This window comes from Aquila chrysaetos, chromosome 11 (genome assembly GCF_900496995.4).
Source record: "Aquila chrysaetos chrysaetos chromosome 11, bAquChr1.4, whole genome shotgun sequence".
Lineage (NCBI taxonomy): Eukaryota > Metazoa > Chordata > Aves > Accipitriformes > Accipitridae > Aquila > Aquila chrysaetos.
In genome coordinates, this window is record NC_044014.1 from 42790780 (window position 1) to 42815184 (window position 24405).

The 24405-nt window shown below is 49.1% G+C and overlaps 1 protein-coding gene across 3 annotated transcripts; it reads right to left on the reverse strand.

Moving 5' to 3' along the window:
- Positions 1 to 280: 280 nt before the first annotated feature.
- On the reverse strand, positions 281 to 21883 carry AKAP8 (A-kinase anchoring protein 8). 3 transcript variants are annotated; one of them, XM_030030904.2, is made up of 14 exons: positions 21770 to 21883; positions 15955 to 15993; positions 15249 to 15281; positions 13286 to 13574; positions 11742 to 12348; positions 11183 to 11327; positions 10738 to 10785; positions 8573 to 8669; positions 7760 to 7901; positions 7026 to 7119; positions 5982 to 6112; positions 5062 to 5157; positions 1078 to 1658; positions 283 to 877 (listed from the first exon to the last, which is right to left on the reverse strand). In XM_030030904.2, exons 1-13 carry the CDS (start codon positions 21786 to 21788, stop codon positions 1098 to 1100), a joined length of 2301 nt encoding a protein of 766 aa, XP_029886764.1. In that variant the 5' UTR covers positions 21789 to 21883; the 3' UTR covers positions 283 to 877; positions 1078 to 1097. The 3 variants fall into 3 exon arrangements, with proteins under 3 accessions (XP_029886763.1, XP_029886764.1, XP_029886766.1); XM_030030903.2 differs by having other exon boundaries at positions 281 to 1658; XM_030030906.2 differs by having other exon boundaries at positions 289 to 1658; positions 10738 to 10782; positions 21770 to 21882.
- Between the last annotated feature and the right edge of the window lie 2522 nt (positions 21884 to 24405).

Here is a 24405-nt window from a genome sequence, read left to right on the forward strand (position 1 = left end):
TTTATTTGCCCCCCCAAAAAGGTTTTTTTTAACCAAAAAACCCTTAAAAAAACCCTTTTTGGGGGTGCAAATAAGGGGTTTTTGGCAAAAAAAAACCCTTTTTGGGGTGGCAAATAAGGGGTTTTTCGTTAAAAAAAACCTTTTTGGGGGGGCAAATAATGGGTTTTGGGGTAAAAAACCCAAAAGGATTTACTCCGCGTGCAGCCTCACCTCACCCAATCGTGACTGTTCTTTCTTTTTTATATTTGGTTTTGGTTTGGTGAGTCCTTTAGGAAAGAGGTTTGGAGTCAGAGGGTGCGGCCACAACCTCTAAATTCTGCCAGAAAAAGGGTTTTTTTAAGGAAAAGCTAACAATTTTCTTTGCTCAGAGTGAATCCCCGCGCAACCGACTGCCCCGTTTCTAGAGACAATCGAGGTGCTGCTTCGTAAACTAATGACCAACCCAAATTCTCCGGCCGTAACGGAGGGAGATGAAAACGAATGCGTTTCCCAAGAGGAAAAATTCCTCCTTTTTGGGAAATAATCAAATAAAAATTCCCTACCGGAGTATTTTAGGCGTTAGGGAGGATGAGGGAGGAGGGAAGGACGACGGCTCCGGCCCGCCGGCGTTAGCGCTGCGCTTAAAACCCAACGAGCCGCTGGGATCGAATCGATGCTTTTATTATTTTTCCAAACCTCAGCTTTTTTGGGGGGGTTGTGTTTTTTTTTTTTTTTTCCTTTTTTTCACCTTTTTCTTTCTAAAATTCCACCCCCCCCCCCCTGCCAAAAAAAAAAAAAAAACCAAAACAAAAAACCCCAAACAAAACAAAAAAAACCCCAAGCGGAGCCGCAGCTGGAGGGTTTCTCAGGGAAGGTACGGCTTCCTGCGCTCTTCGTCCTAAAACAAAAAAGGAATTTGCAGAAACGAAGCAAAATTAATCTTAACGAGATGAATGAAGCGCTGCGGCTGCTCCTTAACGACGCAGCCGGGTTCCCTCCCCTTAATTAAAATCAAAATCGGACAACTTCGGGCGCTGCGCTGAAAAAGAACAAGAAATCAAACAAACAAAAAAAAAAAATCACGGATTATACCATCACCTTCACGCAAATATTCACAGTTATTCCGGTTGCGGCTCCGAAGCCGCTGGTGGAGCCTCTTCCTCCTCCTCCTCCTCTTCCTCGCTGCAGCCGGCCACAGCCGCCGCCTCGCTCCCGTTTTCCTCCTCTTCCTCCTCTTTGCCTGCCCAACCCTCAGTTTCATTTTGGGGGGAAACCGCCGATTCTTGGGGATTTTCGGGAACCGCGGGCACCTCTTCCGTTGCTTCCGAAGGCGGCGGCGCCGCTTCTGACGTCACTGCGGCTGTCGCTTCCGACGTCACCTCTGATGTCATCTCCTCCGCTTCCAGCTCGTCGTCTTGCAGGAACGGGGGCATCAGCAGTGGTTTGGGAGGCTGATCTTGCTCCCCTAGATTTTTAAGGAATTCCTCAGGTTTGGAAAACTCTTCAGAAGGTTCTGCCGCTTCCGTAACTTCCCCGATTCCTCCTCCTCCTCCTCCTCCTCCTTCCTGGGCAACCTCGACTGCGGCGGTTTCGGTCGCTCCTTCCCCAGCGCCGTCTCCGCCTTCCAAAGCTTCATCCACGTCCTGATCCCCAATTTCATCCGTAAAGGGATCTTCTCCCTACAGAAAAAAAGAGATGGGAAAGAGACGAAGAGTCATCGAGCTGCAATGAGGCAAAGAGAATCTCCGCCGTGAAAACACGGGAGAGGTGGTGGGGTTTTTTTGGCAAGCGAAAAAAAGCAGCTCAGCGACGGATGATTCTTAATACGGTGGAAAAAAGAAAATAATAATAATAATAATCCGTCGTGGAAAATCCCAAAGGATTTGCAGCAAGAGAAGAACCCCAGGAGAAAAAAAAAAAAAAAGATCCCACGCCTAGAAGGAGTGGAAAGAATCAGTTAAAAAAAACCCTAAAAGCTCCGGTGCGGGAGAACGGTGCCGGTGTTGCCAGGGTTTATCGGCTCCACTCCTCACCCAGGAGGAATTTGGGTTTAACCAAGACGCTTTAAAATCCAAAAGGAATTCCTAACAACTCTCCGTTCCTGGTTTCCAACCGCCAACGGCCGGATTCCCCTTCCCTCGCCGGGAAGAGCGGCGACGCTTCCAGGTTTTCATCTCGCCTTTATTTTGGTTTCTTTTCGGGAGACGATGCGGTCGTGACCTCGCAGCCCGCGCTCTCACCCAGGCTACGTCCTACCGTGAGGGGTCTCTTGGGGACACCAAGACCCTCCAGATTTTGGGGAGGGGTGGGGTTTTGGGGGGATGATTTTGGGTTTTGGGGGGGGATTTTTGTGTGGTGGTTTTTTTTCATAAGTTTGTTTTTTTGACCTCGTTACCTTTATTCAGGCCGACAGCGGATCCTAGCACCGCTCCCCCCCTCGGTTTTGGGGAGCAAGGGGGGGCTCTGCTTGCGTTTCCAGAGTTTGGGGGTGCGGGGTGAGCGCTTGTAGGGTCCAAGAAAGGGGTGTCGCTGCCCTACAACCTCCACCTTGCCAGAGAGGAGATGCCCCACACACACCCCGTGCTGCAATCCGAGTTTCTAAAATTCCCTTTTTTCTGGCCCCCCCTCCCCGAGCCGCCCCAACCCCTCGCAGGTCACCACGGCGAAAAGGGGGAAGGGAAGGAGGGCGGGCGGCATGCCGACCACTGGCAGAAACTTCGCCTGAAATCTGATCGACGGCGGCGGGGGGGAAGACGTTCTGGAAAGCGGGATGGGACGGGGGGGGGGGGAAGAAAACCAAAACCAAACTCTCCGGACCCTTCCTCCTTTTTCCGCGCCCCCCCCCCCCGGTTAATATCTGCCTCGATCAGAGATTCAGCCCAGGTTGGCTGCCTCCATGCGAGAAGATCCATGCAGGTGGAGGAGAAACCTCAACGTTCATCTTCTCTGGCTGAGGATCACAACCTCCGGAGGTCGCGGAGGGAGAAGATATTAAAAAAATATATCGGGCTCTACCTCGCGATCTGGACCCCAACGTCCGTTATCGCCGGGAAAAATCTACTGGGGGATGTGAAGTCCACTCGTGGTGGAGACTGTCACGGTTTCCCTTGGGAAGGGCGAGGCGTCCCGCCATCCCTCCGAGGAGGAATCGTTAGGCCGATGGTCAAGAAATCATCTCTTGATGCGGCCAAGTCTTGATTAATTAATCGCCCTGCGTCTCCGGCCTTCCTTTCATGGGGGAAGGTTTGCCGAGAACGTTTATGGCGAGGCGGCTCTTGGCATTACCTGGAATCCTCAGATTTTCCTCCACCCCTTTTCAGTCTGGTTTTGCACCTGGGAATGATACGGAGACCGTGCTGGGATGGATCCGAAGATCTCCTCCTGCCGATGGACAAAGGTCAGGTGCCCGTGCTGATTCATTTAGATCTGCCGGCAGCCTTTGATACCGTTGATCATGAGGAGATGTGGACGTGCCTGCGGACCCTGGCAGGGGTAGACGGAGTTGCACTTGAGTGGTTCCGGTCTTTTGGGGATTTTATTTTTATTTTTTTTATTTTTTTTTTTTTAATTTCTCTGAGAGATTCCCAGAGGTTTGCACCTCGTCTGCCCCGAGGGCTCGCTCGCTCTCTTTCTCCTGTGGGGTACCGCAGGGTTTTTATCTCACCCTCCTGTTCAACGTGTATGAGAGGCCGGTTTTAAGGCGAGAGACGGCCATCCTACGCCGACAAACTCTCAGCTCAAAGTCTCTTTTCACTGGACCCAGAGGGTGGAGTCGCAGTTTTTATTTATTTTTTTATTTTTTGGGGGGAGGGAGGGCTAGATTTTAGCAGAGACTGGGCATGACAAGAGCTAGCTCAGTCCGGGTTTAGACCAAAAAATAAAAACCATGACGCCGGTGGGACAGGGGAAACGTCTGCTCCCCCGTGCTGGTGGGGGGGGGGTGTGTGTGTGGGCATCTGCCTGCCCTTGTCTGCCAGGTTTGCAAACAAGGGGCTCTCTCCTGCCGGATCCTGGGCTGTTCCTGGATTTCCCAGGAAACAAGCAAGTAGCCAAAAGCGCTTCTTTTTTCATCTTCGCCTGGCGGAGGAGGTTGCGACCTTTCCTCTCTCAATCTCTCTCTCTTTTTTTCGGATGCGGACCTCGCCCGTTAAACCCACGCCGCCTCCGGACCCGCGGATAACCGCGAGGCACTTTTAGGCGGACATAACCGCCCGGCTGGCTCGCTCGGCGGCGTTCCCGCATGGAGCGGATTCCCCCCCATGCTCTGAAGACTGTGCTTGCCTTCCAGACTTCTTTCTGTAATTCCGAACGCTGGTTTGGGTTTAAACGAACCCTACCCTGACCTCTCCTCGTGCTCCGTCTCGGCTCTGAAGATCGGCTGGGGCGTTCTCTGCCACTTCCCAAGGGAAGAGGAGGAAAAAAGCTGGGGTGGGGGGTAGGAGGGGGGAAGCTAACGAGGGCGTTTCAACTCCCAGGAATCGGATGCACCTCCCCGCCTCGGGGTGCTCCATCATTTGGTCGAGCTGCCGGGAGCGCCGCAGAGCCCGGCTCTTTTAGTTGGGGTAAAAATTCCGCTCCGCTGGTGCAGGGCGAGCGGGTGGGCCAGGAGCCGTCCACGTCGTGATTCAATCCCGATGGGACTCAAGCAGCGGCTTCCCGACCCACACGCTCGCTTCCCTGCGCTGGGGGAAACCTGGTGTCCCCCCCCAAGGCCACAGCCCGAGGGGTGGCTTTGGGGAACTGGAGTTCCTTTTTGCTATTTTTGGTTTCTTTAATTACGTTTCCGTTTTGGACGGTTTCGTAAATTGATCTACGCGCGCCTGGGAATGACAGTAAGTAAAAAAAAAAAAAAAAAAAACCAACAAAAAAACCAAAAACAAACCACGAGAAGTGGTAAACCGCCTACAGAGAAAAGAAACCAGACCCAAGATTTAGAGATAAAAAGGCAACAGAGTGGAACCTACGCTTCTCCCCATCGTACGCAGCAAGGCGTCCCATCACCGACACGCAGCACACAGCGAGACGTGGCTCCGTGCTGCTCCGGGAACTCGGCATGAGTTGCCGACTCTCTCGTTCACTCACCTTGAGGTATTTTTCCAGCATCTTTACGATGTGTTTGTTATTCAGGACACTCTTGGCGACATGTAAGCTGGTCTTTTTGAATTGCTCTGCAGCCATCTGCAAAGGAACGGAACATCGGGGTCACTTCAAAAGGGGAAGAGTTCCAACTAGGAGCTCGGCTCAGGAGTTTGTATTCCCTCCTCCTCTGCATGGCGTGGGAAGCCTGATCGCAAATCCCAGAAAACATCACAAAAAAAGCAGACGCAAGGGAGCGCCCGCCTCTCTTCCGCTAACACGAGCCCTGGAGAAAAATGCGTTTCAGCACCAGCAGCTGGAACATCCCCCAGATATCCTGAGATCAAGTCCAGGACAGCGACGTTCACGTCCAACGCTCAGAGGAGACGAAGACCACCCTGAGGGATGCGCGACACTGACCGCAGCTCACCCCGTCTTCATCTGCAATGTCCAAAGCCCCCCTCCGGCCCGTGCCAAATGAGACATCGAATACATCTCATTTATGAATTCCCCAAGCGCCCTCAAAGGCAGTTTTTAATTTTAATTTTTAGCAAGCACTGCAAATCTAGAGAGAGGAGGTGTTTAGCCTGCACGTCTGCACAGTATGGCTGGACAATGTACCCTGCTAAACCCCCAGCGCAGGAGAAAAAGCCAGATCTCCCTTTTAAGATCACTTTTTCTGTTCACCTCCCCATTTCTCATCCACTCATGTTTCCCCGCAGAAGAACAAACCTCGCACAGCCCATCCACAAGCATCCCACAACCCTTTATAATTCCCCAGTCAGTGGCTTCATCTCACGGTGCGATCAGAGACCGTACCAGAAGGTTTTTAGAAGCCACAAATAAACCTCGAGCGCCCGGACCGACGTCCCCTCGCCCCGGCAGAGATGAAATGTTCCAGTTCGGAAGCGAGCAAGGCTGCTTACCCTGCGGTTTCTGTTGTGATCGGCAGATCGCAGGTGCCTCTGGAGAAGGTGGTTCTGGGCAGGAATTAACATGTCGCATGCCATGCAGTGAGCCGCCTCGATCTTCTTGAAGAAGTGTTCCTGGCCAATACCTACAGAGGCGACGAGACGTCAGCCAAAATCCCAAACAAATGAGATGTTCGGCTGGTTAACGTTGCCTTTCCACCCCCTCTAACAACCCCACATCATGGCCAACGCACTAATTCAGCATATTCCTTCCAGTTGCTGCTTTCAGAGACCAATCACATACATTGCTCTAAGATGGGGAGGAGTTATTCTGCTCCAAAACAGATTGTACCGACACAGTACCCAAGCGTAGGAGGAAGAGAGACGGGGATAACAGCCTGAGGTACAAAGCCATCGACTTACTATTTTCCTCAGTCCTAGCCAAAACCAGCTTGCCTCGCCAAAAATCTATTTAAATAAAGGTGGAAGGGACAACTCGCGCTTCCCTCAGCTCTGGGTTCGTTCCTCCTCCCTACTTAAGCTCAGGTTTTCTGCCTGCCAGATGTTATAGCCGACGTGCAGCTTAACTAAACTCCACTCATCACAACCAGTACAGATGCGGACGAGCATTGCAGACTGTATCAGGGACAGGCACGTTGACGATGCTGAGCAGATTTTTCCCCAATCACGCTTGTTGCCACAACAGATCAACTTCACCCCTTTCTCTTAACATTAAAATCGAACAGAGGATCCGGCTGCATTAACTGAACAGCCACAAAAAATCAACAATTCCTGGGTTTTTTTCCCCATTTACCTCATTTTAGTATCTCTGACATTGCATGAGCCTCATGCATCTCCTGCTTGAGAAACTGCAGCGAGGATGGGCACTCCCCCTTCCCCACCATGATGATTTATTTCACAAAGTTGGCAAAAAAATACCCAGAACCTGAGGCTGAGTTACCCAAATCCTTCACGTTTGTGCTGCTGTATCTCTGTGGGAGCAGTATTTATTTGTTTTCTTGGTCTCACTTGGTCTCTGGACGCAGAACAGACACCTACCCTTAAAAGGATCCGGCTTCTGTTTTGTGCCCTCTTTCTCGGTCAGCTCCTGGCGCCGCTTCTCGATTTTCTTATTCCTGTTGACGATGTACTCCTAGAAGGGAAGAGGACAAAACCCGCTGTCCTCCACGCAACGCACCGAAACGATCGAGCGGCTCAAAGGGGAAATGAGCTCTCCAGAGAAAACCCACAGGGAAGACGGCGTTTGGTGAATTAACTAGACAAGGCGGGCATTTTCCCCTCCCCGTCCCCTGTCATTTCTACCAGAGAAAGAGATGGAAAGATCCAAATCGGAGCCAGACAGAAGCCTGCTCCCATGTCACCATCAGATTCCTTGTGGGAGACCCCAAATCCTTGAAAAATGCCCCCAAAATGCAAACCGTGGTCATGCAGAAAATAAAACACCCCAGTCTTTATCTTGCCTTCCTCAGCTTTAGACATGTAGATGGTGAAGACCGTCTCTGGAATGTTAATTTCTGGCCTTCTTATTCCAATACAGACAATTAACTTTCCCTCCCAACACAGAAACCCATGAGAGACCGCATCACGCAAAATGATGTCATTGGGTGATGCGTTAATAAGTGGTGATGCGAGCTAACCAAGCAGGGTGCCGTGTGTGGATGAATCTGTAGCCCCTTCCACTCTCTGTGTAAGCCTGGAAATCCCAAATTCATCCTGGAAATCCCAGCACGGATGTAAGGAATGGTAGAGCTAACGCCGGGCAACCCACCTACCTGCAGAAACTCGACTGTTTTATCCGGGAGTTTGGTACCGATGTATCGCAAGGTCTCTTTGTGAAACTTGCTCTGGAGGTGTTTCTGGATCTCCTCTTCCTCAAAACTGCGGAACTTGCAGACGGAACAGGCAAACTGGATTCTAAACACAGCAATCGTACCGCTAATGAGGAACGACCTCAACTTAACGAGAACATCAAGAAAATTACGACCGTTACAGCTCCTGTTGTAGTTTGCTACCTCTCATGTTTTTTTCCAAGTGCCACCCCACACAATTTTACTTTGTCTTGGACTTTTATAATCGCTGTAGAACCTGCATGGATTAAACAGCCCCTACTTCTTCACAAAACTAAATGCTACGGGAGCGGTTGCTAAAACCCTGCATGAATTTCAAAGTAACTAGAGAAATTCATAGGGCAGGAGGTGAATCAGCACTCTTTGATATGAAGATCCTCTCCCCCATGTGGGAAAGCCCCGAAATAACAGAAACGCTGGTGCCGCCTTTGCTGGTCAGTCCGTCTTGAGATGACTTATTGTTTTAATAGCAAGGATGCATATATAGCCACTTAAAACACCCTTTTGAATTTGTAACTCTACACACTGATGTACGTATTGAACACCACAATATTCTCCTTGTCTTAAAAGTCGTAAAACACACAAAAAGGGGGAAAAAAACCCATGCTGACATCAGAACACAGAGCCCCAAAACACGATCCCCCAGCAGATTTCTCCCACATTTGTGCAGAGGAATTATCCTTGGTCGATATTATTCACAGAAGTGCTGGGAACGGACCAGCTGATCGCTTTCCTTACCTGTCCATAGCACGATCACGCATCCGATCTCTTCTCCGCTGCTTCTCCCTCTTCTTTTTCACTTCCTCATCATCATCTTCACAGCCATCTCCAGATGCTAAGGCAGGGAAACATCAATCAGAATTACTGTGCTCACAATCACCCACTTTGCTGGCTGAGGTATTTTGGGGCCCAAGTCCCTTAGTTTCCTCTTCACTCTCAGCTTTGGGAAGTCGCGATGTCTTTTGGTCTCTGGAAGCTCTCCCCCTCCCAAGCCGGCTTCCGACCGCAGGGAAGCAGCAGGCTCTTTCCAAGGCTCCGGCAATTATTGTAAAACCCAAACCCTCCTCTCCTCCAGCTCCCTGAACTTTCCACAGCAACTCAAGTCTTCATAGGCAGCGACAGGACACGCCGTTAGCGGAAAGAGTCCCGACTTTTAGGATGCTGCAAAGACACCTCTCTGTCTCCATTCCTTGGGAGAAGCCGCTACTTTCTCCCCAAATTCTCATTTTTTTCCCTATTTTTCACAAGGCTGAAAACGCTACTCCAGAAAGTTAAGCAATAAAAACCAGCAGAGATGCTAGCAGTGCTCGAGTAGCAGTGCTGCTTCCTTGGGACAGTTTTGGATATATTCCTCATGTCGCCTTCCCAATCATTCCTTGGTAATTATTGAGAAAGCAAAAAAAACCTAAAGATTCAGCTGACCTTGTGTTTTGGGGCAGAAAGCTCCAAGTCAGAGGTCTATCAGCCTCACAGGACTCAGGTAATAATTCACCTGCAATGTTTTCACGTAAAGAAGCCCAGAGACCAGACCCTGGCATCAGAGGGAGGCTTAAACAAGAATTTTAACGTCCAGCTACACCTCAGTTTCAATCCTGGAAACAACCTAAAAGTGGCAACAAGAGTCCTACACGTGGTTTTCCCCAAGTCACTCTAATGCAGAAGGCACAATGTGCTTGGGGTTGATGCGTCTTCACCAAAAATTACAATCCAAAACCAGCTGAAGTGGTTCCAGCTACTTTAGACCATATGCTTTTTACATCAGTGTTCTAATATACCTCAATATATTCCCATCTATTTGGGAAAAAATCAAAACAAAACAGGGTTTAGCCCAGTGCCTGAAGCCTCCACTGAAAATTATTTAGTTTATGGTATTTTTCCTCTGCCCTGTTGCGAGATGCACACGTTCTCACTGCTGTCCTCCAAGCAGGGCAGGAAAATAAACTAACATCGTGGCCAATATCCATTCCTACAGATGGCAACCGTCCGTGCTGAGAAGCCCAGAAGAAACGAAACTGTTCTGACACTCCCCGGCTAACCAGCGCAGCACTTCTGTGCCACGACGGGCAGCGCCGGAGCCTTGGACTGGTTAACAGGTCGCAGCAGGAGCTGCATCAGCTTCTGACCGAAAAAAATCCAAGCTCTTGGTAGCACTCCAAGGCGAAGCAGATGGATTCAGAGTAGGAGTAATCCGGGAGGACTGCGTGAGGGGGGGTAACACCCTACCTTTGTCTGCCTTATCGCCCCAATTCCCGTTCTCCTGGAAAAGAGAAACACAAAAAGACACTGGTGTTATTTACTGCGATTTGGAGGTTCCACAGTCCACCAAGCCAGACCACGGAGCAGGCCAAGGGTCACGTCATTTGGGGATTAAACGTCCATTTTTATAAATGTTTACAAAATAGTTGTTTTCTATAGATCAGGTTATATGGCACTGCTAAGTATCGCTTCTCGCTATCAAAATTTAAATACTTGGCAGCCGAGTCGCCGCTCCAAGGAACACTGTACTGAGGGTTACACGCAGTCACAAGCGAGACAAATGGCAACGACCCCCATCCAACCCGGCAAACCAACCAATGAGGAAAGAAACCAACCACTAATTGGAATTTAGCCCTAATGAGCCTTGCCAAAAGCAGAAGTACAGGCACAGGATCCTAACCTTTCCACTACAAGTGCTTTTCGGGCACCTCGGTGCAAGCGAATCTGCCAGTAACCCCTGCTGAAGGGTATGGGGAAATTACAAGGAGCAAATACTTGCACAATATATGGGCTCAAAATGCTGTTTCTGGGTGATTTTAAATATTCTGACCCTCAGCGCGGTCAAAAGAGCAGAGAAAATTGCTCGAGTGCTTAAATGTTCCCACATTTGCCACAAAGACTAATAAAAAAACCGAAGTTACTTACACCTTTGTCAGCTTCATCTCCTGATTTTTCCTCTCCTTCGGCCTCATCTGCTGCACACAAGAGAAATAAATTAGCTGGTGTTGGGGGGGGGTGTCTTTTCTCCCACTTAACACTCCAAGGGGCCCCTAATGAATCACCGACTTCTGCCATAATGGCTCAAAACTCCAGTGAAGATCACAAATAGCTCACTGGTTTCTCCTTGCCCGCCAGTCTCTGTTGCAAACTTGGTCCTTACTTTCACACAACGCTCAACTCGGGCATTAAATTTTGCCCCAGGCCACAAAATACAAAGATCATAAAGCCTGTGCACTTGCAGAAGTACAACAACAATGCTAACGACTTAAAATACAATAGCTTTGAAATGTAACAACCGTCAGTCAGCTGAAAGATAAAACACTTAAAAACGGGGGGAAATGGCCGATATTAGTGGGGGAAGACAGCTCGTACCGTTCTCGGTGTCGTCTCCTTCGCTGTCGGTCTTTGCCTGTTTGCTGTCCGGCTCATCTCCGCTTTGTGACTGTTTTCGTTTGCGTCCTCCTCCCTCGCCATCCGATCGCCCTCCTGAACGGTTTCGGAAACCTCTTCTCTTGGGCTGAAGTGGGAAGAAATCAGTCGTTGTCAATCAACTCGAGGCACCAAAAAAAGCTTAAAAATCAAACTATTCCACCCATCTGCTATATCTCCTAAAAAAGTTTAAATTCTTATGACCCTGCCGACTTATTTTTGGCTATAAAAGGATTTTATAGCTGGGTTAGCATTCCTAGAGCGCGGATTTGGGATGGGGTAAGCATTCAGAAGCTCTATTTTACATGCAAATGGGTATGTACAAGCTTGGTGACATTCCGCTCTATCCAGGAAGATTTAAATTATTCTGTGGTGGAAGCAACAGGAATTAAGACTCGCGCTTCTCCAAAGGACTCCGCTCTACAGCTGAACAGCGAAGCCTACCCACCGAGGCAAGCAAAAAGCAATCTTGACATGAAAAAAACCAACGGTGATGACTTACCATGAGCGCATTCATGTGCCAGGGCACCGTACCCATCCTGTCTCTGTTTCGTTGCCTCCCCATTCCGTACGGCATATTCCCATACCGTCCCATTCCCATGCCCGACATCCCCATCATGCCATAGTCATAGTCTCCGTAGTCACCGTAATCTCCGTAGTCGCCATAATCACCGTAATCCCCATAGTCGCCGTAGTCGCCGTAATCTCCATAGTCGCCGTAGTCGCCGTAGTCGGGAACGAGGGCTTGGGAAAAGAGGGAAGGGAGCCTGTTGGATCCGGCACCCCCCATCCCACGCCCACCCATGTAGTTCAACTCATTCCAACGAGCCGAGAGGCGCTCGGAGCTGGAGGAGGGCATGAAGTGGTCGGTGCGGTTGAAAGCATTTAGACGCCCTCGATTTTGAACGCGGTTTTGACCCCGTCCTCGGATGAGGCCGTAGTTGTTTCCCCGGTTGCGAGACTGATCCCTGCGGTTGTCGAACTGGCTCCCGAAGGAATCATTCCGATCGGTTCCGACTTCTCCATAATCGTAGCCGGATCGGTACATGTCACGGTCGTTCATTGAAGACCTCGAGTCGTACGATTCGAAAGACTCAAATCTGAATGAGCTGCAGAGGAGGAGACAACAGTCAGCAGCTAGAATAACGTTTCCACACATCATACAGGCGTTGGCATCCAAATGTTTTTGGCCAGAAAAACAGAATAAAAATCTTTTTAAACCCTGCATAGCGATCACTTTCTGTATCCCACATCACCTTTTCCTTATGCTCAGGGAAAACAATTTAAGTATCAAAGACCAGTGGTTTTCTGCAGAGTATCTGAACAGAAATCCTTTGGAGATGTCATAACCTTACTAACTTTATAGCACTAAACCACTCTGAATTATGTTTTGCCAGCGGAAAAGCAGATGCCAAAAGCTTCCCCAGGTAAAAGCTGCTTCGCGTTGTCTCTTAGCTGTGCCTCTGGGTGTGAATTAATGCAGATAAACACCTCAGCATCTTGTCTGACTGCAGCAGCAAGCATCAAATGGCAAAAAAAAAAGGCAAAACTTCATTTATTCAGTAACTCTCGCCAGGATGTGTATTATTATTTCAGCAGCAACACACGCACCAATACGAAACAATTCTCCAGACTGGCATAATTTAACCCGAAGGGAGAAACAAAAATAATTACTGGGCAGCCATGAGGAAAAAGGGATGCAGAGGAAAAAAATACTTTAAGAAACCTAAAAACTAGAAATAAAAAACCTTCTGCAAAATCTAGGAATTGAATCGCCAATGGAAGCTGCTTTTAATGGTGGACGTGTGCATCAAGTTTGATATGTTTGAGAGACAGATAGATAGATAGATAGATAGATATAAAATATGTACGTGCATGAGTGCACACACTTATCGGGGCAGGTAAAAACTAAGCCGTTAAGTTTATTTTCCAAGGAGCAAATACTGGATCGTGCCTATGCAATCAGAACAGCTTAATCTGAAGTTACAGTGATTAAAAGCCGTTATTTTTTTGCTATTAAAAATAAATAAGAAGTGGAACAGTCACCTCTCCTGGTCTTCCATCCCTTCCCCTGTTCCGCCGCTGCCCTCCTTCGACAGCATATCCAAACGCTGGTTGATTTTGGCTATGATGGAATCCGAATTCTCGTTCGCTGAAGTCTCGGCGCCGTACGAGGCGACGGGCATGGCGGCGTTGACGTCGGCGTTCATGCTCATATCTGAAGTTTTGGGTGTTTCCCAGCTGCTGGAGGTGGCAGCGGCTGCGGCGTAGTTGTACGTGGCCGCTGTATTAGCAGCAGTGGTTTGGGTGTTGTAATAGTCATAGCCTTCATAGCCTGGCAGGAAGGGAAAATAAAATTAATACAATATTATAAGGACATGGGAACCTGGAGGAAGAGTTTAGATGCGAACGGATCCTACTGGGCAAGGCTGCAGCTGGGTTTTACCTCCTTCAAGGAAATCTGGTTTCTCAAAGTGAGTAATATCAAAGATTCTTGTTGCTCAACCCTAAAAGCATAGGGACCTTCCTCCTTTGGGTGATTTTAACTGCAGAAACAGAGTGCTGCTGATTGTATTTGCAATTTCAGAACAAGACCCTGAGCCATCTACGTCGCACGGTCCCACAAAATGACACCAAAAAACTCACAGCGGATGCACTGCCGAGCACATCACCGTATATCCATCAAAAAAGGACCACAACTAAATAAATTAATCAGAAAACCAAAGCTGCCAGTTGTATTCAAAGAGCACCTCACAGCAAGATACTACGGCGCTGTGGAAAACCCAACGCGCTGCAGCCACGCTCGTGAAGTTGCTGGATGCTTTGTGCTATCCCGAGATGGGGACCGAGGGATGCGCACGTGCTCCCGACAATCCTTATCGCAGCTCTACGGCCCCGGCTCGAATGCGGTGTCGCTCCGGCAGAGACATGTGCCACGAGCTACGCAGCAAGCTTCCGCTGCTCGCTGCTTCTGACCTGCTAAACCCTTCACTTTACCAGTTCTAGGGCCCTCTAAAGCGACCGCCGTAATAACCCCTCATAATTCTCCTTTTCCGTGACGCTTGCGATAAAATTGACGTTGTTAAGGCCACCGGTGTGATGATGCCGGTGCCGGCTGTGCTGACTGGCACAGCCTCGTTGTGTCTTTGTATTCCCCCACGTGCCTGCGACTTGTGTATTTGGATGATAAGGTCTCCGGAGCACGAACGGCCTTTCTGCTCCGCATCGGCACAATACCCAGCACAACAGGGCACGAGTCCTTGACAGGGGCACCCAGGCTTTATAAAAAGGAGGAATAATAGAAGCAAAAAACCCCTCATTTTCAGCAATGACTTGAGCTGGGAGGTTTGAATCCACAGCCCGATGTGCAGCATTCAATTTTATATTGTGAAGACCAAAGAAATAATATTTTCCAAAAGAATCTCAGGCTTTTGCTTGGGAATGTGTTAAGACCGGCTTAAGGATCCAAATCAAGGCCAACTAAACTTTTCCTCTCGGAGCAATTAGTTATTAGTGAAAGCAAATCATGTTTTATTGAGGAAGCAGCAGCTTGCACAGAGAACTGCATTTGTGTGCCGTCAAGCTGCCAGAATTACATGGGCAAACCTTGGGTTTTGAGGGGAAAACGATATAATCTCAGTAAAATCAATTTATTAACGTACACATCTGGCTGTCCCAGATCAAACGAGAAACAGAGATGTAAAAGAAATGAACTTTTCTGATCCATGAGCTAATTTTTCTGCTTTAAGGAACAGACAGCTGCCAGACATTAGGACAGAGCTGCTCCCTTAGCAGAAGCAGCTGCCACAATCACGGAGCAAGGTAAAAATAAAAGAAATGAATTGGTGAAGAAGAGCAGTTTAAAAGTACATTGCTGCATTACTTCACACCGACTTCCACGCGGAGACGGCATATGAGCAGGAAAACAGCTCCGCTCGCCACAGCCAGCTCGAGAGACCGAGGAAGGCACCCCAACACCCAGAGATAAACGAGGTTTTTTAACACGTACCTTGCCAACTCGTCGCATTTGTCGCGTATGTACCTGAACGGGACAAAAAGAAAAGAGAGTTTCAGCTCTAAAAGCAACAAAGTTAAAAGTTCAGAGCCTAAATACATATAATTCAGTTTAACAGCTGGTGAAAACGATGGATCCTTTTGCACAGAATGGGAAAGAAAGAAGCTGGGACTTCCAAGAGCTAATTATGAAAATGAAATGGATAATATATACTTTTTACTATGTTTTTTGAAACACTTGCAAGTATTTGCACTTGAGAACAACTCAAGTGATTCAATAAAAACCCTCAAGTAGCAGTAAAACCACGGCAAAAGCAAATATGTTTGTTAAAACTATCACTTTCAGGAGCATCTCGCTGCTTCTGCTGTTGTTTAGACTGGAGAGCGCTCAAACTCCCAAATACCTCAGGATACACTTCGTTCTGCAGCGCTAATAAAACCCAGGTGATAAAGCAAAGCACGTTATTAATCATATGCAAGGTTGTGACCAGTTCCTCCAGTATACGATGCTGGGAATCGGAGTGTATCACGGAGGAAGCTTTTACAGAAAAACAAGTAGAAAGTCACTAGAACAGGTAGAGGAGAAAAAAGGCTGAAAAAACTGTTTCTATATTACACTATTCTGGCTAGAATGACGAAAAAATAAGTTATAGTCTAAAACTGCAATTCCCCAGATCTGTTTTTGTATACACAAAACTCACCTTGAGTGTTGGTGGCCCCAGTATTCCAGGTGCCATAACCTGCAAGAAAAAGAACAGAGCTGTTAGAAGGATCACCTCTGCTGTTACCATAGGGTTTGTTTCTTCCCTTAGTTGACCCTAAAAACAATAAAGTCTTTAATTACAGCTGCACTTCTGCTTTTTATTGTTTGGGAAACATGCCTGAAGCTTGCCTGATGCTTTATTTCAGATTGTTTCAGCAGTCTAAAGGTCAACGAGATGTTCTGAAACACCAAGAATTAAAAAAAAAAAAAAAAAAAAAAAAAAAAAAAAGCGCGTTTTGAAAGAGAAATCAGTTTTAAAAGGTGCTTGATGTTAACAACGGCACAAAGCTACGTTTATACAGGAGAAAATTTGTGGGATGAATCACCCGAAGAACTGAAGCAGCATCAAGAACGGGCATTTCAATTGTGTTACGCCAGCAGAAGCGTCCTTTTTCCTAGGGAATATCGGATATCCTCATACGTGATCCGAGGCGAGTACCACTATTCTATGAGCCAATTAAATAAATTGAGCTCTCTCCACTTTTCAGCACTAATTACAAAATTCGCGCTAATGAGGCGGCTTCGATCTGGTCTCTCCAAAAACAGCAGCGGGGTGAAGCACTTGCCCAGGTGGAGGAAGAAGCAAAGGGCCACGACGCACAGGAGCTCCTGCTGCGACTTCACCGGCTCTTTTATTTCACAGCAGTGATTTGTTTTCCTCGTCAAAATCATTCATCTCTCTATTTCAAACCTTTTCCAAAGTTTCCAGGGTGGAATCAGCATCCCCGGCACCGCAGCAATCCCTGAAAGACCCACAGCGAGCTCAGCTAACACCTTCATCCACTCAAAGGACATCGGATAAATAAGCTCCGTGCTGCAACGAAACCTCGAGAGTATCTAAATTAAATCTTGAAATCAACAGCAATGCGCTGGGTGTTTTGCTGAAAGCATTTCCCTGAGTCTTGGCTACCACTTCTCTGCAGGAAAACAATTTTATTATCTGATCAGAAAAATAAGTTGGTCCACAAGCAGAATTACTGATGCGCGGCTTCCTACGGATCCAAATTATTTCGATAGCCACTGTATTACCCCAAACCTCTCCCCATTTCTGTTCTGGCCTTGCCTTCCTGCCCTGGATCTGAACTTCCCCTTCCCTTTAGCAACCTCATCTCCCTCCAAACGTTCCCCGGCTGAGGAAGAGCCCGCACAAGCCAAAAAATCACACACACACTTCCTTCCTTCTTTTAAGGTTTAGGTTGCTTTTCTGCACCTTAAGACACCAATTTCACAAAACTTTTATATTTTTGGAGGTGGCCACCGATTTTGCAGAGCTTCTCTATTTTTGGAATCGACTCCCTGTTTTCCAAAACATTTCTTTTTATAGAGACAGCCCCCGATTCTGAAAAAACTTGTCTTTTTTGGAGGTTGCTCCTGATTTTGCCAAACTTCTCTATTTCTGGAGGCGGCCCCAATTTCGCAAAGCTTTTCTTTTTTTAGTGGCAGCGCCTGATTTTGCAAAGCTTTTATATAGTTTTGGAGGGGGCCTCCGATTTTGCCAAACTCTTCTACTTTTGCAGGCAGACCCCAATTTCGCAAAGCTTTTAAATTATTGGAGGTAGCCCCTAATTTTGCAAATATTTTCTATTTTTGGCAGTGGCCCCCGATTTTGCAAAGCTTTTCTGTTTTTTGGAGGCAGCCCCCAATTTTGCAAAACCTCCTTTTCCTTGGAGGCGGCCGCCGATTTTGCAAAGCTTTTCTATTTTTGCCAGCAGCCCCCAATTTCACAAAGCTTTTATATTTTCGGGAGCAGGAGGGGGGTGTCCCAATTTTGCAAAGCTTTTCTATTTTTTGGAGGCAGCCCCCCAATTTTCCAAAAACTTTTCTTTCTTGGCAACAACCCTCAATTTTGCAAAACATGTACTTTTCGAGAGAGCCTCCGATCTGTAAAATCTTTTCTCTTGCAGGCCCCAGCTCCCTGAACAAACCTGTCTAACACCCACCAAGGACACCTCTCCCTCTTAACGACTTTATTTTTCCATGGGCAATCACCTTAAGCGCACAGAACCTAAAGAAATGGCGGGTGAAACGGTTACCGCTGTATTTTTGCCCTCCTATAGAAACCGCAGCACCAGCAAAACAGGAACCGCAACACGTAAATGCCTTTTCAAATCGGAGCCTTGTTACCGAGTAATTTCCTTTCCCACCACTGGCGTTTTTAGGTCGAGTCATTCGGCGTTCAGCTTCGCTTTCCAGCGGGATGGTGCCGGGATGCAGTTTTCCAGCTGCCGGTGGGACTCGTGGGGAGGATCATGTCGCGACACAGCAGGGAAAGGCCAAACCTCCAAGCCATCGACTGCAGCCACCCCAAAGCCTGACTTTAAATCCACAGCTCAATTTTAACACTTCTTCCTCCCGTTAACTCACCTCTTCCAAACAAACTGCTGAGCGCACGTGATCGTTTCGAGTGACATCAAGTGACACCGAGCCCCCAGATGTCACAGGCATCATCCCAGCTCGACGCCTGCCTCCGGACACGCTCATCGCCGGAGAAAAGCGAGAAGAGAAAGCCAAGTCAGCGCAGGGAAGCTTTTCTCTGGGCAGGTCGCTCAGTTTCTCACCCAGCGACGACAAAAATAGCAACAGCCCCCGCGCTTTCGACCGCACGCAGACATTGGATCAAAAGCGAGCTCCTCTCCTTCGATTTTTAAGTCGTCTTTGATAAAACCTTGGGTACCTTAATTCAGGAGGCAAAAATAGCCTGGCCCCAGCACAAAACCCTCGAGGAAAACGGAGGCTGCTTGGCCCGAAACGCAGCGTTTTTCAGCCAAAGAGAGTCCCACCTCTTTGTACCTCCAGATTCTATAGGATAAAGCTCCCCGCTTTTATGTTACGTGCGTATGTGTTGGCATCCGGCTTGCTGAGACGTAGGGCATGTAATGTTCATGCAGGTATTACCACGATTATCATATTTTTTCAAGGAACAGAGAAGTCTGGGTTACGCAAAGACCTCAAGCTTTCAAAGGAAAGACCTCAAGCTTTCGGTACAACTTAAGAACATGGTAATTAAGAGTTTAGCATCTAATTTTGAAACTAAATATTATCTAAAAAACCCACTAGATGAGAAACCTGGGTATTAATGACTTGGTACCAATGAGCAGAGGTTGTATTTGTCAGTTCTGCAGCAGCGCAGCACGTCCGTGAACATCCCCAGGAGGGAAAAAAAATCAGCGGAATAAATCATCATCGCCTTCTCTTGGGAAAATAAACACAAAACAAAGGGCAGAGCAGGAAAAAAACAGCTCAGAAGGGACGAAGGAGTGAATTTTACTGAGCTGAGTGCGTTGCGTGTCCTGGTTCCCAGCTGATTCCCAAGACCGCGCTCCCCGAGGTGGGGGAAAAGCTTGGGAACCATTTTTCTCCACACATGTGTAGAAGCAGAAAGCGAATCTGGAGACAACAGAGCAACGTTGAGAGATTTACTTTGTTCAGTATATGTGAAGCACTGAGAAGTTTCAACACCCGCAGAAAAAAAGCTGGGGTGCAGGAGGCAATTCCTTCTGAGAGCAGAAGTCCAAGGCTCTCCCGCTGATTTCAACAAAGGACTTTATCTGGGGAGAATAAAGTTTGCCTTCTGCTGGAATCACGAACTATTTAAATTAAACCTATATATGACACGCTCCTACGCAAGCCTCGACTGTAAAGGGCGCTGTCCTCAAAAATCCGCTCGCGTGGAACCGTACAATTCTCAACACGCAGAGAATTAAAAATAAAGGGGCTGGTTATAGGCTGAGCTGACTACACCTGAGGACTATTTATAAAACCCCAAATACGCAAGAACTCATTCATTTTTGTACCATGTAACGGTAAAAATGCACACCAAAACTTCTCTAAAGCTGCAACGCGCTTGGGGGTTTATAATCTATTAACAGTTCTGGCAAGGCAAAGGGAAGATCCCAGCTTTAAGTAGCTCGTTAATTTCATGAAGCCAACAAAATCTTTCTCGGGAATAGCTTTTAGCTGCCTAAACTCTTCCGAGTTGTTATCGGGACTTGCTCAGCTGTCGGCAGAGAGAAACGAGCACTTGTAAAGGATGATTCAACACACATTTAAGGTGTTTTTAATCCTGTTGCAGTTTTTCACCTCATTTTTATGCCGAAAGAACAGAGAAAACACTTAAAAAGCATTGAAAAGCACGATGAAAGAGATGCCGAGCATCAAGTCTCTACTAAGCTGAAAACAGAGACAGAGGGAACCTGGAAAGAGCAACTTGTCAACAGGTCTGTCTCAACACGATGTCCGGATGAATTATGAATGATCTCTGCAGAAAAAGCGATGTGCGGGGTATTAGGAACTTGGTAAAACACATGCAGAAACGGCATCGCTGCTGTATTATTTATAAAATCCTGCTGCAGTCATAATTACATTACAAAAACCAAGGAAATGTTTTCAACAGCAAGTTAAAAATCGCCCTGGCAGGACTTTCATGTCCCTGAACATGACCAGAAGTGAAGTGAAGCATGAATTCAAGGTGGGAAGAGGACGGAGGGCTCCAAACGGGCGCAGGGAGAGAGGATCCAGGCTGTCAAGCTGCTTCGGCCTCAGGTCTGGGAGCATTTACCCATGTGCCGCCATCTCACATCCGAATAAACTTCATCAAGGGACTTTAAACGACCGATATTCATCTGTTAAACTTCGCTTTGGGTGACTTACTTTCACTTTCCACTGCTGCGAGCCTTGTTTCGTAGTTTTAAGAAATGTTAAAAACCAGCAGAAGCTGGGAGAGCGCGCCAACGTTACCGAACTCGACGCTGGTTAGCGCTTTGATGAAGGAGGCCATGTTCCCCCCCCCAAATCACTTCCCCACACCGGCAAATGAAGCGTAACGACGTTAACAGCCTCTCCCCGCCGTTTTGATGCTCGACAGTGTTTTGGAGGGCTCTCACATGCTTCCTTATGCTTCGTTTAACGCCTTTTTGCCGGTTGCCGTTATACCGGGGAGGAGGAAAACACCTCGGGGGGGGACAAAAACACACCTGGAGGGCTTGAGGCGGGGGGGGGGGGGCAGCCAAGGGAGAAGAACCACCGCCGGGGTTTATGGTTGTGACAGCTCCCCGGACCGGGCCCCCGCTCCTCACCGACTCGCTGCTGCTCCCCCCGGGGTTAACGGGGGGGGAGGGATTTTTGGCCCCACCCGGGGTGAAACCGGTGCCCGGGGCTGGGGGGGGGGGGGGGGGTGGTGGTGTCAGCCAATCTCTTGTGTGAGCGTGAGGAGATGCTGCTGCCCCCCACCCCCCACCGGGGACATTCCCCCCCCCCAACTAAGCGGCCTCCCCGGGAACGGGGCGGGGGGGCCGCAACCGGGGGGGGGGGGGGGGAGGAAGGACCGGCGCGCACGCGGCGGGGGGCGTGGCCGCGCGGCCGCCATTTTGTGTCGTCTTCAGAAATGGGACCGGCTCCATTTCCGCCCCCCCCCCCCCATCACACACCCGGGGCGGGGGGGGGGGGGGGGAGGAGGAAAGAACGGCCCCCCCCCCCCCTCCTCCCCCAGCCTTGAATAACACCCTTCCACCAATCGGCGGCGCCCTAGCGCGGAACGACGCGGCGCTCAACCAATCAGCGGCGGCGCCCTCTCACGGGAGGCGGGAACAACGCCTTCCCGCAGCGGCTGACCCCCCCCCCCCCCGTCCCCGCCGCCAACCTCCCGCTCTCGTCCCCGCCGTTAACGGGGGAACCGCCGCCGAGGCCGGCGGGAGGACCGAGCCGCCATCCCGGGTGAGGGGAAGGGCCGGGCCCCGGGGCCGCCCCGCACCTACCGCCGTATCCCTGCTCCATCGCTCCCCCTCCGCCTCCGGCTCAGCAGCAGCGGCGCCGCACTGCCCGCCCGAGCGCCCGCTGCGCAGGCGCGCCGCTCCCGCCTCCCATTGGACCCCGCCGCCGCTTTGGCCCGCCCACGAAGCTCTCCATTGGCCGCGCTCCAGAAGCTCGTCCCCGCCCTCGCTATTGGCCGAGCTCGTCGAGAGGCGCGACCCTCCCGCCTCTTCTATTGGTCAGCGTTCTCCTGCCGGCATCGATCCCCCGATTCTATTGGCGGGGGTCCTTCCTCCGTGGGCCGACGCCGGGGCTCCCTCCTGTCAATCACAGCCATTCCCTCTCCTGATTGGGCGGCGGCGCGGGGCTCTCTCTCCCTCACGGTGCATGATGGGGGCGGCGGGGCTCACCACAGTGCGGGCCTTCACCCGGCGGGCCCTGGCCCCTCACCCGCCCCTTGACCCCTCACCTTTGCCCCCTCAGTACCCAAACTGACCCTTGACCTTCCCCCGAGGCCCCGCCCACGACACGAGGCCCTTCCCCAGCCCCTCACGGTAATGGCGTCCTCCCGCCCCGGCCCACGACGCCTCGCTCCAAGGGGCAGCGCTCCCTCTCCCAAAACCCCTTCACCTCACGCAGCAGCAGGATCCCCAATGCGGGATCTACGCCACCGACAAGAGCAGCGGTGATGAAGGCTTCGGCCCAGCGAGACGGTGGCTTTTTCCTCCCCACTTCAGGTTTTGCCCAAAAACAGATGAAAGAAGCTTAAAAGCAACAGGCGGCAGCGGGGAAACGGGTGAGGAGAGCCCAAAATCGGCCATAACCACGCCATGGTCTTCGTCAAGCTCCACATCCTTTTCCAGACCCGTTTCATTCCTTTATTGCCTGAACCAAAGAGCAAACGGCTGAAGGACACGCTTTTATTGTAAATTCCAAAAGAAATCGCTATAAATTACATAAAGGATGAACGATTGTGGCACCTCGGCTCAGCCTGGTATAAATTGAACCTACTTACTGCAAGGGAGAGAGCAATCCTTCAACTCCAGCAAGGTTCGATCAATGGAGCTTGAAAGAAATGAGAAAAGATGTGGAAGAAGGAGAAAAATCTTCTCTTCCAGGGGGAGAACCAGGAAAACTGGAACAGCAACGGCTCATCATGGAAGAGGGGAGCAGCGGTAGAGTTAAGACCATCAGGTCAATGTTTCTTCTTCAGAAGATAAAGACAGGGTGAGGACGTTAACGCTGCTCCCCCAAAATATCCCCATTTTGTGGCTCAGCCATGCCTGTTGCTCACTGAGGGATTTTTTTTTCTGCTTTTTAAATTTTAATCCATTTAAAACCCAAGAAATTGCACAGTTTGAGTTGTGCGAGGAACAACCTCCCTTTTGTTTGCGCTGCTGCCGCTTGGTGATTTCATTTGATGTTCCGTTTGCAGCCGTGATGGAGAAGTTGGAGCAGCAGCGGAAGTGTTGCAAGATAAGTCTGAAGGGGGAAATAAAAGCTCCAAGAGCAGAGAGGGGTTTATTCCATCCCTCTCGGATGCCAGAACGGCACAAGCAGAGGCTGATAATGGATTTTTAACAGAATTTGGATAAATCCCAGGGAATACAGAGCCTGATGAAGAGAACCCAAATGATTTTAGACGGAAGGGCTGAACAAACGCCTGAACTGCTTCTGTAGAGGTGGAAGATGGATTGGTGGTGCCTAAAGAAAATCTTTACCCGCTAACTCTGGAAATTAGCACAGGAGCCAGGTATTAGAGCCGAGATAAATTGATTTCCTGATTCCAGAAGGAAATTGGGAGGATTTAAGGTTTGTGTTAATAACAAATGGCCATGTCAGCACGTCGATTGGAGACTTGCAGAATCCTACTACCATTATTTCCATACCTTAGGGAAATACTACTTATGGATTACGTCTGGATTTCTAGCCTGGAAACATTCAGACTGCAAAATGATGCTCTGGGTGATACATTCTTGAAAGAAGTCCTCAATCTAATACCATTTAAAGTCTTGTTCGTGTGTTTCTCATCTAAAATAATCAAAATAAATGAACATGAAGCTGTTGGCAACTTCACAGTCAGAGTAAGGAGTTAAATGGGTGCCGCCCTGCTGTATTATCAGTACATTTCTATATGTAATGCCACAGAAACAAGTTCTACCAGCCATCCGTAACTGCTGATGACCGATAAGACACCCCAGCAAGCTTAAGCGCCTCAGAACTCCTCGCTGCGAAATGCTCCCTACAGCGTTGGGAGACCTCGGAAGGAAGCAGAGGTACAAGGCCGGGCACATCTGCAGGAAATCCTGCTGGGAGATGGGGCTGTCTGCTCCAAAACACCCCAAAACTCGCCTCAAAACCTCCTGCAATTTCTTTCCCTGGATTCTTTCTGCAATCTCCTCCCCAGATCCTTCTTGTTTAGATGCTACAAAAATACCACTTTAGAGGAGAGAAGCAGGTTGCGCTGGGCACAGGGGTGATCAGGCAGGATTTATAGAGTGGTGCAAGTGATTATAATTATTGTAATTATTAACTAAAATGATAAAATACCCAAGAACATTAGCAGAAACTGAAATCTGGGCTGAACAATCAGAAAATAAAAGTTAACCTGCTACCACCGCCGAGCCAGGGCCACTGCCGA